General features: G+C 51.9%; 1 protein-coding gene across 1 annotated transcript; it reads left to right on the plus strand.

The window, feature by feature from the left end:
- Positions 1–676: 676 nt before the first annotated feature.
- NKX2-5 (NK2 homeobox 5) lies at positions 677–13,556 on the plus strand. The gene is made up of 4 exons (XM_027606031.2): positions 677–1,183; positions 4,661–4,705; positions 10,267–10,864; positions 12,476–13,556. Exons 3-4 carry the CDS (start codon positions 10,534–10,536, stop codon positions 13,114–13,116), a joined length of 972 nt encoding a protein of 323 aa, XP_027461832.1. The 5' UTR covers positions 677–1,183; positions 4,661–4,705; positions 10,267–10,533; the 3' UTR covers positions 13,117–13,556.
- The last annotated feature ends 5,312 nt before the right edge of the window (positions 13,557–18,868 follow it).

Genomic DNA, 18,868 nt, shown 5'->3' on the forward strand with positions numbered 1-18,868 from the left:
GGCACGCCCTGGGGATGCTCTCAACAACTACTGATTGAGGCGAATGCACAGACTCGAATGGTTTTTTTCCTATGCAGTAATTTGCCATCTAAGCATTCGCAGTGTGCTCCGCCGGACCGTGAAAACCTCGCAGCGGTTCCGCAGGAGAGGTTAGAAGGCAAGACGAGAAAGGAAGATGCCGAGGAAGGAAGGGTGGAGGCCGTAGGAAGGTTCGATCGCTCCCTTAATTTCCAGCTGAAATTCAACACAGACCAGGCCACAGCAGCCCAGGGTGGAAGCTCCGGGCGCCGCGGCCCGAGTGTCGGCCAGAGCCAGGGACGCCGCACAGAGCAGGGCGCGACTCTTCTCCCTCCTGGAAGCCGCGCTGCCCTGGGCCTCGCTAGCCCCCCGCGTTTTGCCCAAAAACGGGTGGCCGGCCCAGCTTGGCTTCTCCCAACCTTGCGCGCCCACGCCCAGGGTTTCTTCCAAGGCCGCTCCCCAAGCTGCACCCACGCCAAGCAGGTGTGGACCCTCCCTAGAAAATCCATCTTCCCCTTCGTGGTGTTCCGAATCATCGTCCATCTGACTCAAATGTCATCTGATTTTTCCAGCTGTGACCTTCAGTGACTGGACCCTGAGGCACGGACTCGAGCCTCCGGGCTCTCAGCCTCTGCGCGCTGTTTTCGCTAAAGCAGTTTGCAGCGGTGGGGCGTGGGAGGAGGCGGGGGGAGCAACAGTAACACCCAGAAGAAGGCACCAAATTAACAGAAAACGACGACGGAAGCTTGAAAACGACTCCCTCCAATCCGGTAAATCCTAATACGAGTTTTAAAGCGGGTCATATCTACGGATGCAAGATAAATTCGATTTTAGAAACATACTGCCCCCGCCAAAGCATGAGAAAGTGACTTACACAAAGGTACTAACCAGAAAACTGTCCGCGGCAAAAATACAAAGGAGTTGCTCTTAGAAAAATGTAGATGCTCTTAGAAAAGAAAAAACGCCAATGTATAATAATACTGAAATCTGCAGGAAATGTCTCTAGAAGGATATACTTTTTTAAAAGCTGGTGACCTCCTGAATGGGGATGGAAATTAACTGAGAAGAGGCGGAAGGAAACCTTCTGGGCCGATGCCACTGTTTTCCTATCTTGATTGTGGCGGTTCTTACAGGGGCTTGTCAATGTGTCAAGACTCATCGAACTGTATGTACACTTGAACTGTGTTCATTTTGTTCTAAGTACTTACTGTCTGACTTAATAAGTTGATTTTAAAAATAAATAAACCCACTAACAACTCTGCCTTTAGGGAAGGAAACTGGGTGGCTGGGGGAGAGGCATGGGACACTACATTGTACCCTTTTTTACCTGTTTGTTTCAGGTTTTGTCATGGTTTTGAAAATATATAATTAGGATATTAGGTGATGTGAATATAAAGCAATTGTTAAAGAAACCAACAAAAGCAAAAACAGAGGTGCTTGTACACCCCATTGTAGGGATAAGAAAGAGCATGCCCTGTCCAAGCCCAGAAAATATTTTGGAAGGGGCGATTATCTTTAATGTTCAGATTTGCTTTCTTTGGTTTTTAGTCATATGTTTAACACACCAAGGAAAAACGAACACCCAGAACTTTTCTGGTGCTTATGTGTGGTGTGAGTGGCTGTCATCTCCTTGAGGACTCTCAGGGAAGGAGGGCCACAGAAGCAACACAGAAGCACGCTATAGAAAGCCACAGGACCAGGAGGGAGGTTGTCCTGGACGACGTGCCCCGGCTTCCGCGGGCAGCTCACTATCCCGCTTAGAGCAAAGACGTGGAGGCCCTGAGCTGCTGTGGGAAGGCTCAACACCTGCCCAGGGTGGAAGCGGAGGCCTCCAAAGGCTAAGCAGGCATAGGGTCCCTAAGGCCTGAGAGGTCCGAAGCCTGGCCACTTATGCACCACCAAATCCATAGCTCCAGGGCTCCATCCGGCCCAACTCCCCTTCCGCGGGCAGTCTGGGACCAGTAACTGCAAGGGTCCCACCTCTGGGGGAACTAGGTGTGCAATATCTCCATTTCACCCTCTGGAAGATAGGGAAGAGTCACTTGGCTTTGTTAGGACAGATTCCAGATCTGGTGCAGATTCAGAAAGGTGTTTGGAGGCTGGCCCTCAAGAGACAGATGGACAGTGGGCTGGAGACCAGGGGCCAGGAAAACTAGCAATGGCCAGACTTTTCTGCTGGCCTGGGGACAGGGCCTGGGTGGGGTTACCAAGTCCACCAGCCAACCTCATCTGCTGTCCCACTCAGCCACAGACCCATAGGACCTTCAACCAGCAAGCCAGTGTGCAGGGTAATGGGAGGGGGCTGCATTCCCTGTGACCCCAAGACGTGGGTCTGTTGCTGGGACAGGTTAGGGGAAAATCAAGAGGGCAAATTTGCTGAGTGGCTATCAGAACCATTGCTCTGTGCCTGGGTAGTGTGGGTCAAAATCCATCCCACTCCCCTCTCTCTGGAGCTCTGCTGACCACCCCACTCAGATTTCTTACCGCTGATGGCTTAGCTCCAGTCCCTTCGTGTGGGCTGAGATTTCACTGGACTGTCACTTGGGCTGCCATCTCAAACTATACACAGCTTTGATTAGTAAACTCCAAGTTGAGGAGTGAGGCTCAGAAATGTGCATTTTCAACATGTGCCACAGGAGATACTGGCCTAGATATGTCCACAAGCCAAGTCTCTTCTCTTCTATAAAGGCACCACTTTATTCATTACATTTGGGGCTTGTCTTGATTGTGGTTTTTAAAATCTCTTTAAGGCAATACAAGCTTATGGTAAATAAAAAACAAAAGAAGGAAATTGTCTTAAAAGATGTACTGTGGAAAATGTCATTTATTCCTGATCCCACCCCCCCAGTTCTCTTCCCCAGAAGCTTTCATTACCATTTTGTTTATCCTTCCAAAAAATTCCATATAACTATATATATGCGCATATGCCCATATATAAAATACAAATTCTGCAACCCAGTTTGATATTTAATGTACTCAAAACATATCCATAACAATACATATAAATGTAACTAGTGGCACCTGGGTGGCTCAGTTGGCTAAGCCTTGGACTCTTGATTTCAGCTCAGGTCACGATCTCAGGGTGGTGAGATTGAGCCCCGCGGGGGTGGGGGGAGCTCCATGTTCAGGACAGAGTCGGCTTGAGATTCTTTCCCCCTCCCTCTCCCCTCCGCACTCTCTCTCTCTCTCTTTTTTTTTTCTCTAAAATAAACAAATAGGGGCCCCTGGGTGGCTCAGTCGGTTGAGCGTCTGCCTTTGGCTCAGGTCATGATCCCAGGGTCCTGGGATCGAGCCCCATGTCAGGCTTCCTGCTTCTCCCTCTCCCACTCCCCCTGCTTGTGTTCCCTCTCTCACTGTGTCTCTCTCTGTCAAATAAATAAATAAAATCTTTAAAAAAAATAAAAATAAACAAATAAAATAAACAAATAAAATATTTTTTAAAAAAAGAATCCATATAAATGTAACTAATTCTTTCTTGTGGCTGCTACTATTCTGTTCTACTGGTGAATATAACTTGTCTTTAACTATTCCCCCGAGATAGATATATAGGGGTTTTTTAAAATTCTTTTTAAAGAATTTTTTAAAATTCTTTAAAAATTAAAACTGCAACACAAATACTTTTCTTGGGGCTCCTGGGTGGCTCAGTTGGTTAAACATCTGACTCTTGTTTTCAGCTCAGGTCATGATCTCAGGGTCCTGGGATTGAGCCCCACATGGGCCTCCCTGCTCAGCGGGGAGTCTGCTTGAGGATTCTCTCTCTTCCTCTCTCTCTGCCCCCCTCTCCATTACACTCTCTTTCTCTCTCTCTCAAATAAATGGATAAATAAACCTTTAATAAAAAAATGTACTGTTCTTGTATGCATTACCTATAGAATAAAGTCCTAGAAGTGGAAATATTAGTTCAAAGGGCTTATGCATTTTTCATTTTGATAGTACAAAGCTGTTCCAAAGAGATTTATCAATTTGCATTTCCAATCAACAATGTAAAAGTGACTAAGCAGCGTAATTATCAAACTTTATCCTTGCCAATCTGATAAGTGAAAACATTTGCCTCTTTGTGTTTTAATTTGCCTTCCTGCTTCCCTTTCATCCTTTCTTTCTTACTTTCATTTTATCAGCAAGGTTCTGCTACTCCTGGCCAATTTTTCAATTGTTTTCTTGAGTCATTTTCATATTGATTTACGGGAACTCTTTCCATATTGTGGAAATAAGTTTTTTGTTGTCATTCTTTCTAGCAGTTAACCTGTACATTTTTTCTCTTTGATTCTATTTATGTTTTGTTTTTGTTTGTTTGTTTGTTTGTTTGTTTTTGCTGCACACAAGTTTCTTTTTATGCCATCAGGTTTACATAATTTGTCTTTTGTGGTTTCTAGGTCTTTAGTTCTCCTTATCCACCCTCCCAAATATTACAAACAGTCCAAAACTATTATCTTAATCATCTATAGTACTTTTGTGTTTCAATTCTTAGGTTTAAATTTTTAACCTATCTGGAATTAAATGTGTTTGGTGCAAGAATAATCCATTTCCCTCTCTCTAACACCACTTTCACTTTATTTTAAATGTATACTACACTCCCTCAAATAGTGTAATATCACAATTGGCAGGGACCTTATTTCCTATCTTAACCAGTTTCACTTTGTAGGTTAGACAACCACCAACATGCCTCTTCACTGGATCCACTGCCCAGGTGAGTCCACTTAACAACCTGGGATGCTTCCCAGAACAGCACAGCTGGGGAGGGACCTTTGGTATATACCTTTGGTATATACCTAATACTTCCAAAAAGAAAAACATGAACTGGGGACCAGAGAGGGAAACAGGATGTGCTCAGGGTCAGCCAATCAGTGAGAGAGGCAAGACCAGAACCCAGTACTGGCGCATAGTCCCGTACTCTTTCTGGTACAAGTCAGCTTCCTTCAGGGTTGGTGTGACTTGGGCTGTGCAATCCCAGCTTCTGGTGCATGGTAGGCACCCAGTCAGTGTGGGTGAGGAAATACAGGAAATCATGCCCAGCATCCAACAGTGACTAGGCTGTGGAGTCACTTGGAGGCTGGGGGGACATTCTGGCCCACTCTTTTAGCTTTTCCCCTCATACCCTCCCCCCTTCCACAAAGACAAACACTCATACATATACATACACAATATCCCCCAGCCAGGTAAATCTGTTCCCTGCTCCCCCTTCTGTGGGCCTCAGGACCTTCCTATGGCCAAGCAACTTTCAATAGACAGCCCTCAAAGCACTTCAGGGGACTTCCTGCCTGTCCTAGCTAGCTAGCAGAGGCTGATCCTAGGGCAAAAGCCAGACAGATAACAGGGGAACATGAAGATAGTATTTCTAGGGCTCTGTTCAGACTGCCCCAAAGCAGGACCAGCTACATAATTTGAGGGGGCCCTGTGCAAAATGAAAATGTGGTGCTTCTTGTTCAAAACTTACCAAGAATTTCAAGACAGCAACAGAAGAGCACAGGGCCCTTCTAAGCCAGCCTTCGGGGAAGGATGAGGTTAATTATCAAGGGAGGAGAAAGAAGATTCCTCAGTCCTCTAAAGCTTTGGATTTTAGGTAAAGTGGGCTGGGGGGTTTGCTATTCATAATATTCATAATAGCAAAAAAAAAAAAAAAAAAAGGTAGAAACAACCCAAATGTCCATCAACTGCTGAATGCAGAAAGAAAACATGGTATATCCATAGAATAGAATATTATTCCACCACAAAAAAGAATAAAGTACTGGTACATGCTACAACATGGGTGAACCTTGAAAACATTATGCTAAGTGAAATGTCAACATGATTCCATTTGAATGAACTGTCCAGAAGAGGCAAGTCTACAGAGACAGAACGGAGACTGATTTGTGGTTGTCTAGAGCTGGGGAGGTAGGAAATGGGGGAGAGGGTTGGGGTTGATGGCTAAAGCCTACAGGTCTCTTTTAGGAGTGATGAAAATGTCCTAAAATTAATTGAGTGATGGTTGCACAGCTCCGTGGTTTTACTACAAATCATTGCATTGTATACTTTAGAGGGATGAATTGTACAGTATGTGATTTACACCTCTTAAATCTCAATGAAGCTCTTACCAAAAGAAGAGGAGGGGGAGGAGGAGGAAGAATCTTAAATTTCTCCTTCTTTTTCTCTCTCTCAACCGCTCTTACTGCGGGAGGCCCCTACTCCTTGATGAAGGTTTTTGGGGAACCCTGCATCAGCCTGGTCCTCTGCTCCAGCTGCGGGAGTGAGGGTGGGTGGGGTGGGGATGGGGGAGGGGGAGTGTCTTGCTTCCTCTCCAGTTGGTGTGGCTCGAGAAGGCAGCGACGTGCAGTAAAAGAAAACATTCAGTACTCTGTAGTGAGTCCTGTGCTCAAATCCTAACTCTGTCACTTTCCATCTGTGTGACCTTGAGCAAGTCCCCTCACCTCTCTGAGCCTCTTTCTCCTCTGCCCAGTACTCGAGATGAGTAGATCAGCGACGACATAGGTGAGAGCGTGTGGCTCACCCAGTGAAAGCTCTAGAAACAGAGGCAAAAGGAGAATTTGATACCCGCTGCGCCACCTGAACGAGGCGCGTCCCGCGGCAGGAAAAATCCGGGGCCCGGAAGCCGCCTGGAGTCTTCAGGAGCCAAGGACGAGAGCGGTAGCCCTCAGAGTCTTCCCCCGCCCCCAACCCCGGGCCCGGAAGGAAGCCAGGGCGGCGGAGGGGCCCCGCGGCCAGACCGGGGAGCCGGCTTGAGGGCCGGGAGCCGGGCCCGCAGCCGCCGCTGCTCATCCATCAGCCGGACGAAGAGCAGAGGCGCGCTCTCCGCCCTCTGTTTGCTTTCTCGCCAATTATTGCCGCGCCGCAGCCCCTTTGTTGATACAGTAGTCCGAAAAAGTGCTAATGTTCATTTATCAGGGGGCCCGCCGGGGACTCCCACGAGTTGCGTTTCTTTCCAAAATATAAACATGGGGCGAGCGTCCCAGACAGAAACCCCCATCTGTTTCCCCGGCGCGGGCGGAGAGCGAGGCGTTGTTGAAGATAAAGCCGCGGATAACGCCGCCTGTCTCCAATGGACGTCTCCCCGGCGCATTAATGACATTCCCGGTGATAGTTCCAGCTTATCTTTCAATTAATCATATATACCTTTTGCGGCGGGCCCTGCTGATTGCAGGAAAGGGGGGCCGGCTCGGGCTGTGCCGATCGCTTTTTCCAATTAATAATATTTTATGCGCGGAGAATGCGCTCAAGTCATCTGGAATTTGGCTCATCTTAAAGCCCTAATTCTTTAAAAGGCAAGGAAATAGATGGGTAGATGTTCGATCTCTCCTCTCTGCCTCCTTTTCTCTCTCTCTGCCTCTTTCTCTCTCCTTTTCTCTAGGCTGAGGGCTGTTTGTTTGTCCTGCTCGTTTGGCCAAAGTGCGGCTTAGAGAGGCGGCCAGGTTGGGTCAGCCGCCCTTGGGAAGGAAGATGTGTCCCTAGTGAGGCTGGAGAATCAAGTTTCGTACCTCCCCACCCCCAACCACTGCAACTTCTATTTAAAGAAAACAAAAAGTTTTACTCAGAAAGTGAGGACTACAAATAAAAGTTAGCAATTGCTCTTGGATATTTCTCTGTGGAGACCAGCGTGGGTCGCCCCAATTTCAATTCTGCCTAGATTTACTCTCTCTGGCAACGCTAAGGCCTGTTTTAGAGCCAAGGGAAATTATTACCAGATTCACCGAGGGTATAGGGAGTGGAGAAGTCACTTCGGCCGAATAGGGAGGCTTTCTTTCTTCCCCTTTTCATGACACCTGACCCACAGGCCTATTTGTCAGCCCTGGGAACCATAGCCCAAAATAGGTGATAAATCTTAACCGCCTCGTTTTGCAGAGGAAATGCCAGGTTTTGTTTTTGTTTTTTTCCTTCCTCCAGAACTCTCTCTTAAACCCACACACAGTAATAATAATAATAATAATTAAAAAAAAAAACTAAAAACAGGGATCCCGGATGCAGCCTCGATGTCCCCCATTAAACGGTAATATTTCAGGCGTCGGCTCACACTAATCTTTCAAACTGTCATCGCGAGCCGCACGACCAGCCCATTCACTTCACAGCGCTCCCAGGACCCTCGCTCGGAGCTCTTTTGAATGAGACATTTAATTGAATCGGATGTGGCTCGTTTGCCAGACGTCACCGCCTAGGCGATAGGCATCCTTTCCCACTTCCCCCCCCAAAAAAAATCTTCAAAGGCGAGCTAGGCCCCCAAGCTAGGTTAGTTGAGGGCAATAACTAACATTGTCCAAAAGCGTGGCGAGGACAGGCGGAAGAGAGGCTACTGATCTGCAGGTCCGTCGCGGGAGAACCCGAGTTGGGGGGTTAGGAGGTGGGTGAATGAGGAGGGTTCCGGGGGCTTGAGAGCTCCACCCCCGCCCCGACCCCGGCCACACATACACATACATTTGAAAAAGGCATCTCTCCGCAGACCCGGCTAACAATTCCAGAACCGCGCGTGGACCCTGGCTGGAAAATCCTAAGCGAGATTCCGCCGCGAAGGCCCGGGCCTGGTACTGGTGCCTGGCTCCCGGCAGTCGGGGTCCGAGTGCTTCGAGCCTCTGGGAGAGCCGCGCGGTGGTCCACTCTCCATCGCCCTAGCCCGGAGGCCACAGGTCCTGGAGGTGTGGGTTTGATGAGGGGCTGTAAAGGTCCTAGTGTTAGGCCTGTGCTTACTCCGATGGCACCGTTCCCTGCGGCGCTGCCGGACGGCTCGCGGTCCCGCTTGAGCACCCAAAGGTCCATGTTCAGGACAGACACCACCTTGTCCCTCTGCTTTGTGCCTTTCCTCAGCGCTTTGAGCGCAAATTACAGTCTCGGGTTCTGAGCTATGGCCTTGGCTTGGCTTTGTCCCTACGCGCCTTTCTTCTATTCCAAGCACTTCTTCCCTAGTCCCCAACTTGTCCTCCACTAAGAGCCGAGCCCTCCAAGTCTCCATTCTTAGCAAGTCCCCGCGCCCCGCCCGCGCCTTCCCGGCACAAACCTGGGTCGTGGTTTGTGAAAAGCGAGGCTTTTCCCCTCACAAACCTTGCCAACCCCAGAGATAAAGTAAGGCGGCGACCTTAACCGGGGGGCCATTCTGCCTGCCTGGATCCTGAAACTACACAAAATAAAGTGCCTCTCTGCAGTGTTCTGGGGGAGAGGGGATGGCCCAAACTTTTATCAGATCTCCCAAGGGATCCAGAGGGGTGAGGTGGACGGGCACAGGATCTGGCCCTTAGCTTGCGCTCCTGAAATATTGGCAGATTTGTCTGATAGGAGAGTCCCCACTTTACCAACGCTGGGGCTAAAAATTAACACCCAATCTGCCCTGCCCTTCCCTGGAGCGCCTGGACCAACCACCACTGCTGGGTTCCCTGCTGAGAGCCTGCCCTGAGACCTCTGAGAAATCCTGGCCAGGCTGGGCTCCCAGGAGCCCCAGCTTCCTGAGAGCTAAACCTGGGCCTGGCTAGGGGTCCTTGGGCCGCAGAGGCCTGAAGGCCTTGCTACTAGGCAAAAGGGCAGGGGCAAGTGAGAGGCACGAATGGTGGGTTTCAGAAAAGGAGAAACTAGGTGGCTGGAAGCTAGGATGCCTTAGAAGATCTCTTCTAGGAAGCTGAGCTTACCGGGTGGGATTTTGGATTTGTTTTATTCCTAAGGGGAGGGTCATTTCTTTGAGAGGAGGTTGATAGTGACTGATGCTCCCTGGAGTTGTGTGTGCGTGTGTGCATGTGTGCATGTGTGTATAACTTGCACTACTATTATAGAAGGTGGCCATCTACCACCCCATAACATCCACCTTGCCCCCAGGGCCTGGGCTGCTGAGGAAAGGGGGACTACTGGGGCATGACTGGCCCTGTAAGTCAAGCCAAACAGAACCCCCAAATTGTCCAGAATCTCCCCCCGCCCGTCATCACCCCAAAGCAAAGCTTCTCCCCTATGCTGCTCTTCTTATACACTCTTCCTTGCATAAAAAAGACTTTAATAAGACTCCTGGAAATGACTCCCCTCCCCCAGCACCCCCACCAATCTTTCACTCTCCCACTCTGCTTTAGGTGCTGAACAACATTTCTTCAAATCCCAGATCCACCCAGTTTAGCCCAGAGGCCAGATTTGGAGAAGAATCAGGTCCTTTCCCGGGTATGTGCTTCAGTGGGGTTTTCAGGCTAGTACTATGGAGAAATGTCAGGCTGCAGGAGCAATAGGAGAGTCTTCCAAATGCCTCGCGGTCCCTTTAAAAAAGCTGAACAGGATTTTTTTTTTTTTTTTTTTGAGCCCTATGACTATATTAGGTGACACGAAACTGCTCATCGCTCCTGTCATCGGGGCCCCTGGCCCAATGGCTGGCTGAGTCCCCCTCCTCTGGCCTGGTCCCGCCTCTGCTGCCCCTTGTGCTCCGCACTACCTGCCGCCTGGCCACAACCCGAGCTGGAAGGCGGGTGCGCGGGCGGGCGGCGGGCACCATGCAGGGAGCCTGCCAAAGGCCGTGGGCAGCGCTGCTCTCTGCCGCCCACCTGGCGCTGTGAGGCGCGCGCTACCACCATGTTCCCCAGCCCTGCGCTCACGCCCACGCCGTTCTCGGTCAAAGACATCCTGAACCTGGAGCAGCAGCAGCGCAGCCTGGCTGCCGGGGAGCTCTCGGCGCGCCTGGAGTCCACGCTGGCGCCCGCCTCCTGCATGCTGGCCGCCTTCAAGCCCGAGGCCTACGCGGGGCCCGAGGCCGCTGCGCCCGCCCTCCCGGAGCTCCGCGCCGAGCTGGGCCCCGCGCCCTCGCCCGCCAAGTGTGCTCCTGCCTTCCCAGGCGCCCCCGCCTTCTATCCGCGTGCCTATGGCGACCCCGACCCCGCCAAGGACCCTCGAGCTGATAAGAAAGGTGAGGAGGAAACACAAGCCCCTTCTCCCTCCTGGGGTCGCTTTTGTGTCCCAAGCCGCCGCCAAGAAATCCTGGCCTGGGTGGAGGAGACGCGAGTGCCTGGGCGGAGGGCCGAACGCAGGGGTCTCCGAGTGTGAGAAGCGAGGTCGTCGCCAGGGCCCCTGAGCCCCACGTCCAATCGGAGATTTAGAGGAAATGCTGGATTGAGATGATCAGAAAACAAGAGATTATATATATATATATGTATGTATATATATATATACATACATATATATATATATATTGGCCTAACAAAGCCCCAGGAGGCAGCAGACTTCCTCAACGAAGTTCGCGATCGGTTTGTGGTAGAATAGAGAACGAGATATTCTCTATATCAGGGTTTTGGGGTTTTTAAAAATCTCTTTTGGATTTAAGGGTCTTTTTCAGGCTCTGCCAAAAACAGCTAAACAGAAAGTTAAAATGCTGCACACCAGATAGACTTTTGCTCACGACTGGAGAAGGGCCCAGGACCTTCTATATCCTACCCGTAACCCGGGTTTCTGGAGCTTTTTCTCCTTTGTGCCAGGACAGTGGAATCTTTGGGCACAAAGGCCTTGATTTAAAAATGAGATACTGCGAACTCTCGGGAATCTGATTAGCAGCTTTATTGTTCCGGCACAGCTTCCCGACGCTACCGGGGTCGAGGGGTTCTCTTCTGGAAAAAGTTAGAAAATGCTGCGGGACTCAAGGCGCGAGGCAATGGAGGAGAGGACCTCGGAAGGTGGCGGGATCGCCGCACAAGCCAGCCGCGGTTCGGGAGAGGGGAGAGGCGGGCGGGGCCGCAGAAAGGGGCACGTTGGGAAGACCTTGTCCCAAAGCTGGGTCCGCGCGAATCCGAGGTGGCAGGGTGCGCTGGGCGAAGGTCCGCGGTGAACCGAGAAGGGATCTTTCTAGCCTAGAAAGGTTTGTCTAGGAGCAGAGGGAAGGCCCGGGGACAGCTGCCGGCGGGTCAATTCAACTGACCGCTGCCAATTCGAATCCAACTCGAGGAAGGTGGGCAGGGCAAGATCCGAGGCTGCCTGCCCACCCGCGGCTTCTTGGGCGCTGGACAAACCCTGTGGCGGCTGCGCGGGAGTCTTCGATCAGCAAACCAACACGTTTTCCCCTTCTGTTTCTTCGGGGTTCCATAATTTCAGACAGTGTGACTGATCCTGGAGTGAGGTCTTGGTCTCCCTTCATCCATATTCTCTAACCGCTGTAGCCCTAATCGAATTCACCCCAGGGCATCATCCGGTTTTATTTTCTTTGCAGCCTGAAATCTTAAGTCACTGTCCATCACCCTCACCAGAATGTGAACTCCCCGAGGGCACGGACCTCTCTTGTGTTATGTTCTCCAGTGCCTAGAGCCATGCTTGGCATAGAGTAAGCATTCAACAAATGCTAACTGGCTGTAGGTCGGAAACCGAGCTGTCCGTGGCGCCCAGTGCACTGGGCAGAGCGAGCCGCAGCCCAGCTGGGCGCTCCAGGCAGCACGGGGTGACACCCACTAGGGCTAATTCCCCGGCAGGCGCTCCGCGGATCGGGCCGCTCTGACCTGACCGAGCGTCCCTCTGCCCCTCTGTTTTCCCGCAGAGCTGTGCTCACTGCAGAAGGCGGTGGAGCTGGAGAAGCCGGAGGCAGACGGCGCGGAGCGACCCCGGGCGCGACGGCGGAGGAAGCCGCGCGTGCTCTTCTCGCAGGCGCAGGTCTACGAGCTGGAGCGGCGCTTCAAGCAGCAGCGGTACCTGTCAGCGCCCGAGCGCGACCAGCTGGCCAGCGTGCTGAAGCTCACCTCCACGCAGGTCAAGATCTGGTTCCAGAACCGGCGCTACAAGTGCAAGCGGCAGCGGCAGGACCAGACTCTGGAGCTGGTGGGGCTGCCCCCGCCGCCGCCGCCGCCGGCCCGCAGGATCGCGGTGCCAGTGCTTGTGCGCGACGGCAAGCCCTGCCTAGGGGACTCGGCGCCCTACGCGCCAGCGTACGGTGTGGGCCTCAACGCCTATGGCTATAACGCCTACCCCGCCTACCCGGGTTACGGCAGCGCGGCCTGCAACCCTGGCTACAGCTGCGCCGCTGCTTACCCAGCCGGGCCGCCCCCGGCGCAGTCGGCTACGGCCGCCACCAACAACAACTTCGTGAACTTTGGCGTCGGGGACTTGAACGCGGTGCAGAGCCCCGGGATCCCGCAGGGCAACTCAGGAGTGTCCACGCTGCACGGTATCCGAGCCTGGTAGGGAAGGGCCCTACCTGGGGCGCCCCGACCGATCCCAGCTCTAGAGAGGGACACTGAGTCTCGGGGGAGGGAGGACCCCTGACGTGTCTCCACGTCCCTTGGATTATACATTCACTCCCGCAGGGGCCTCGGAGCTTTTTCCGTCCCCGGCGCCTTTGTCCCCAAGCGCGGGAGAGTTTGTGGCCGCGTTTACAGAGCTTGCGGCGATTGATCCCGCAGCCTGGTGCCTTAGCCGTCGCCCCCAGAGTGCCCTCCAAACGCCCACGGGCATCCCCAACCGGCTGAACATGGGCCGTTGGGACTGGGAGCCCGGGTGCACCTTTCTTCGAGCCTGGGCCCGGCGCCCGGGCCCTTGCTGCCTTGCCGCCGCCCACCCACCCGTATTTATGTTTTTACCTGTTGCTGTAAGAAATGGGAATCCCCTTCTCATTAAAGAGAGTGCGCTGATCCCGCATGTGTCTTCTTTCAGCTTGCCGCGCTTCAGAAACTGCATTTTAGAAAGCAGAGCTGGGCTGCCCAGCTGATCTTGAGTTGCAGGTACCGGCATTCACTGAGCAAATTGATGATAATAATAAACTCGTCCTGGGTCCTTTGTTAGATACTGCCTGGCATTGTCTCTCGTAATATTCAATAACTCCCTAAAAAGAGGTCCTGTTTTAAAGTTTAGCAGACTGAAGCCTGGAGAGGTTTGATGGCCTGTCCCTGAGCAGTGGGGAGTGGTAGAACAGAGGTCTCACTTCACAGACAGAGGGCACTTGCCTAGAGCTCCCCAGTCTTGCTTCCTTGAACCCTAGCCCATGTCAGGCACAGTTGAGGTGCTGGGCATTACATGGGGAGCAAAGGGACCTGGGTCCTCTGTAATTGGAACACACCAGAATTCATCCTGCTTAAAAGAACATTTTACTCCATTTTACAGATGGAAAAACCTAGATAGAACCAAAGCTCTTATCAAGCTTCCCGCAATTCCCCGGCCCAGCCAGGAAGAGAGCCTGGGGTCCTGTGGCCCCAGCCTCACCAGCTGTGGGCTCCACAGAGAGGCGGCTTGCCGGCTGCCCCTCCAGCTGTGGCTGGGCCATAAGAATTCACATGGTCAGGGAACCTCCCACCCAAACCTGATGGCTGTCCTCTCCTCTCCGCATTTAACGAATTTTGCCATAGTCTTGATCAACGAATGCAACTGTTCAGGCTTTACAGATGAGAAAACAGGCTCGAGGAAATAAAGCTAGAAACCTGCTTGCTGTGAGACTTGCTCACTGCACACCCCAGTCTGTAAATGAGGATAACAAGAATATCTTCCTCTGAGCCCAGGTCCCACCAGTCCACAGGGGCTCCGACCTGACCTCTGACTCCTCTATGCACAGCGTCCAGGGCCGGGAGGAACTAACTGCGCTTCTTTAAAAGGGATGAAAGCAGGAAGGAGTGGGAGCTTTGAGTTCCCGTGGAATACAGGTTTTTTTGAGATTTTCCCCAGCAAGCGCTGGGCTGGCCTCGTGGGGCTTAAGCCATTTGCCCTAGAGCTCCTGGTCGTAGCCAAAACATTGATTGTGGCGTTCAGAGACCAAACGAGACTTAAAGCGCCCTAATAGCCAGGAAGAGTCGTCAAGCCAGGCCTGGTGCAACCAGGAGCCCTCCTGCCGCCACACCGGGGGCCCATGCAGATCTGCCAGTGCCTGTCTGGTCATCTCTTTGGGTAAGTGCTGCCCCCAGGCTCGCCACATCGCCGGTGGAAGAGGGGAAGATGCCAGGAGGTTCCACCGCTTGCCAGAGCCTAGCAAGGTGCTGAGCTAGACGCCACCGGGAGCATGCAATCAACCATCGCAGGGTTATGCACGAGGCTCCAGGAAGGAGAGGAAAAGGGCTGAGCTCAGGGCTTGACTCTGGGCCCCAGGACTTATTCCCTCTGCTGCAAGGTCCAAGCCCAGCTGGTGAGCGCCCCGGGGAGGATGTGTTCAGTTCAGTCTCAGCATTCCGTGTTCTGGAAGCAGGGCTTATGACCCTGCTTCCAGCTTTTACCTCCAGCGCGCTCAGCGCTCCCTATCCCTCTTGATTATTCGCGCCTTGGTCCCCTCTCACAGAGGGGCACGTTGCGGCTCCACCAGGCCATCAGACAAGCTCTGAAACCAGAAGGCGTTCTCTTACCATGCATCCCTGGCCTGCAGGCAGCCTAACTCATGCACCCGCGGAAATCCTTCTATCTGGAGCTCACCCACCTTCTGCGCTGTTAATCAGAACAGTGTATTAGCCCACAGCCTCCTGGGGTCCTGCACTTCCGTTGGCCTTTTCCATCTTATACACATCTACAGTAACATTAGAGAAAGTATTTCTTTCACTTAACATACCGCGAGGTTTTATTTCTTTTTTTAAAATTAATTATTTATTTTAAGTAAACTCTGTCCCCAGCGTGGGGCTTGAACTCACAGAGGGAGATCAAGAGCCGCATGCTCTACTGACTGAGGCAGCCTGCTGACCGCCCCACCCCAGGACTTTTCTATGATGACTCTCTCTCTGTCATGTCCCTTGAGGGACCAGCTGAGTGACCCCAATGTCTCTCACAAATGGATAACAATGGCTGGCTGGCATCGGGCTCACCAACTGCGGGGACTCCAGGCTAAATGCTTTATAGGAGTTCTCTAATCCATCTTAATTTGCAAACCATGAAACTGAGAACCGGAGGTAATGGTCAAGGTCATACATTCCCCTAGCATGGAGCTGGGAAACCCATCAGGCATTACCGAAGGGCAGAGCAGGTGGCATGTTGAAGAAGCGAAAGCCTTCCACGTTGCCTTGCACTCCGAAAGATGCAGCGGGACCCTACTTCTGGCCATGGCACAGAGCCTACCCCTCTCTCTCACCAGTAGGGTGAGGGTGTCAGGCTTCATATTCAGGCTCATTATGGGGCAAACTGGTGCGTGGAGCTTTGGGAAGGCTCACTGCATGGACTGCTCTCCCTGGCGGGGGGTGTCAGATCCGGGAGCCAGGGGGCAGAGGACGGCAGGGTCAGAAGTACCCTAAACTAACAACGCCCGCGTTTACACAGCGATACCTTCCCAAGTTAAATCGGTAGTGTTTGTTTTTCAATTATTACATAAAGGATGGGCGCAGTGAGAAAATTCAAACAGCACAGAAAAGTAAGAAATAGATGACAAGTGTGGGCCGCCTCTGAGGTGTCAAAGAGCGCAGAAATTGGGGTGACACAGGCTGGCCCCGCATTCCCGGAACGCCAGGGGGAGCACGTAGGGTACTAGTTATATTTAATTAAAAAAAAAAAAATCAAACAAGGACACCGTGGTTAAAAAACAATGAGAGATACACCATGATATTAAATAGAAAAAAAGCTGGCTTCCCAGGCTGGGGTGGAGTGGTTCCCACAGCGCGGCGCCACCCTGCGCAGGCTGACGGAGGGGAGACCCCCGGCTGGGTGTCCCCCCCTCAATCCCCTGTCCTGCGAAAGAGAGACCAGAACACCTCGTCCCTCCCGGTCAGCCCCTGCACTGGCCCGGATGTCCTCTCGCCTCCTTGCGTTATTCCCAGCCAGCAGATAAAGCTTTTGCCAAATCAGAATAGCTCTCATCTTCTTATTTTGTATAGATACCCCTTAAATCAAGGCGATGTTGTGTATCTCAATACCTGTGTTTATTTTTTTTAAAGATTTATATTTATTTGTTTGCCAGAGAGAGAGAGCTCCAGAGTACAGGCAGGGGGAGCGGCAGGCAGAGGGAGAAGCAGGCTCCCCGCAGAGCAGCGAACCCAATGCGGACTTAATCCCAGAACCCGGAGATCATGACCTGAGCCGAAGGCAGTCACTTAACCAAATGAGCCACCCAGGCGTCCCTCAATACCTGTGTTTATTTTATTTTATTTTTAAAGACTTTATTTATTTGACAGAGAGACACAGCGAGAGGGAACACAAGCAGGGGGAGTGGGAGAAGGAGAAGCAGGCTTCCCGCTGAGCAGGGAGCCCGATGTGGGGCTCGATCCCAGGACCCTGGGATCATGACCCCAGTGGAAAGCAAACGCTTAATGACTGAGCCACCCAGGCGCCCCAATACCTGTGTTTAAAAGAACACACAGAACCCTTAGGGCTCGCAGCAGACCCGCAAACTTTACAGCAGCCAGGAACTCTGCCCTGCTCCCTGGAAAGCATGCCCTTCCTGAGCCGAGCCCCTAGAGTCCTCTGGTACTCCGGGTCTCCGGTTCTCCGGCCCATGCCCCTGTGTGGGAGGCACAGTCCCCAGGTCTTCCTACTTGCTCCTTACACTGGGCTCCTGGAAAAGGGAGCCTATGGCTTGGATTTCATTTAGTTATCACCACAGGAGCTTACCGCATGTCAGGCACTGTCCTGAGCTCTTTACAAAGTGAACCCATCTAATCCTCTTTCACACCTCTGAGTTCTACTGAGGAAATAGATGAAGACTCAATCTTAGGTTCAAAAAAGAGGAGTAGGGACGCCTGGGTGGCTCAGTCAGTTAAGCGTCTGCCTTCCACTCAGGTCATGATCTCAGGGTCCTGGGATGGAGCCCCACATCAGGCTCCTTGCTCAGTGGTGACTCTGCTTCTCCCTCTCCCTCTGTGAGCTCTCTCAATCTCACTATCTCTCAAATAAATAAAAATCTTAAAAATAAAAAAATAAAATTAAAAAAAACAAAACAAAACAAAAAAGAGGAGTAACTCCCCCAAGGTCTCACAGCTGATCAGTGCCAGAGCTTGGTTAAAAACCTGGGCAGGCTGGCTCTGAAGCCTGAGTGCCCAGTGCCATCCCATCCCCAGTTCAAAGAGTAGGCACCAAAAAGTGTTTGTCAATTGATTAAAGAGTACAGTAACAATATTAGCTAACAATTCTTTGAAGGCTTTTATGTGCCAAGCATGACAAGCCTATGAGATAGGCACAATTATTCTTCCCTTTGGGCAGAAAAGGAAACGGGCACAGAGAGATGTGACCCACCCAAGATCTCACAGTGGGGGAGGCATAGCGGCTGGGATTTCAGGGGGCCAATTTGGCCCCACCCCCACCCCACTCTGCTGCATCTCAGGAGCCCTTACTGCAGCACAGGGTGGAAAATGAGCGCCCCTCACAGGCTGGTCACCCAGAGCCACTACAGGTTCCCTACCCTGTCCCAACTCACAGCTGCACAGGATAACAACACAGATTATTGCCTAACATCTGTTCGTGCTTGCTTTGTGCCAGGCCTAGGGCTAAGTGCTAAACCTGCAAATCTCATTCTGTTGGTTCCCAAGGAGGAAATTGAAACCCAAAGAGGTTAAGGGCGTTGCCTAACTAAGGCCACTCTGGCAGTGTGGACCGGGAAGGCTGTACTTGAATCAGATGATGCTTGTAGAGCCCTGGCTTTGAACCATTCTCAGCAGTTCTCCAACTTACCTAAAGGCACACACTGCTGGAGGCTGGGACAAACGCAAATCCTTGTCTGCCCCGTCTCCCTTGAATTGGACTCCCAGGGACAGGGGTGGCTAGAAAACCGCATGTATAACCAGGTGATTCTCATCATCTAGCAAGTTGCAGAAACGAAACTCACAGAGGCCCCAGACCCTTCAGGCTCCGGCTCTTGAGGGCCTGGGAGAAAGTGGAGTCAGATTTCCTCTCTCTAGGCCCTGCTCTTCCATTTCAGGGTCTCTGTGTGTTTGCTGTGATCCAGTGGCTACAGCACAAGCCAAGGAGTCTTGGGGATCCTGGGAGCAGGGAGGAGGGCAGAAAGAGGTAAAACTGAGGGGGTAGAGGCTGGGAGAGGTACTCTGGG

The sequence above is a fragment of the Zalophus californianus genome, chromosome 5 (genome assembly GCF_009762305.2).
Source record: "Zalophus californianus isolate mZalCal1 chromosome 5, mZalCal1.pri.v2, whole genome shotgun sequence".
In the NCBI taxonomy this organism is placed as follows: Eukaryota; Metazoa; Chordata; class Mammalia; order Carnivora; family Otariidae; genus Zalophus; species Zalophus californianus.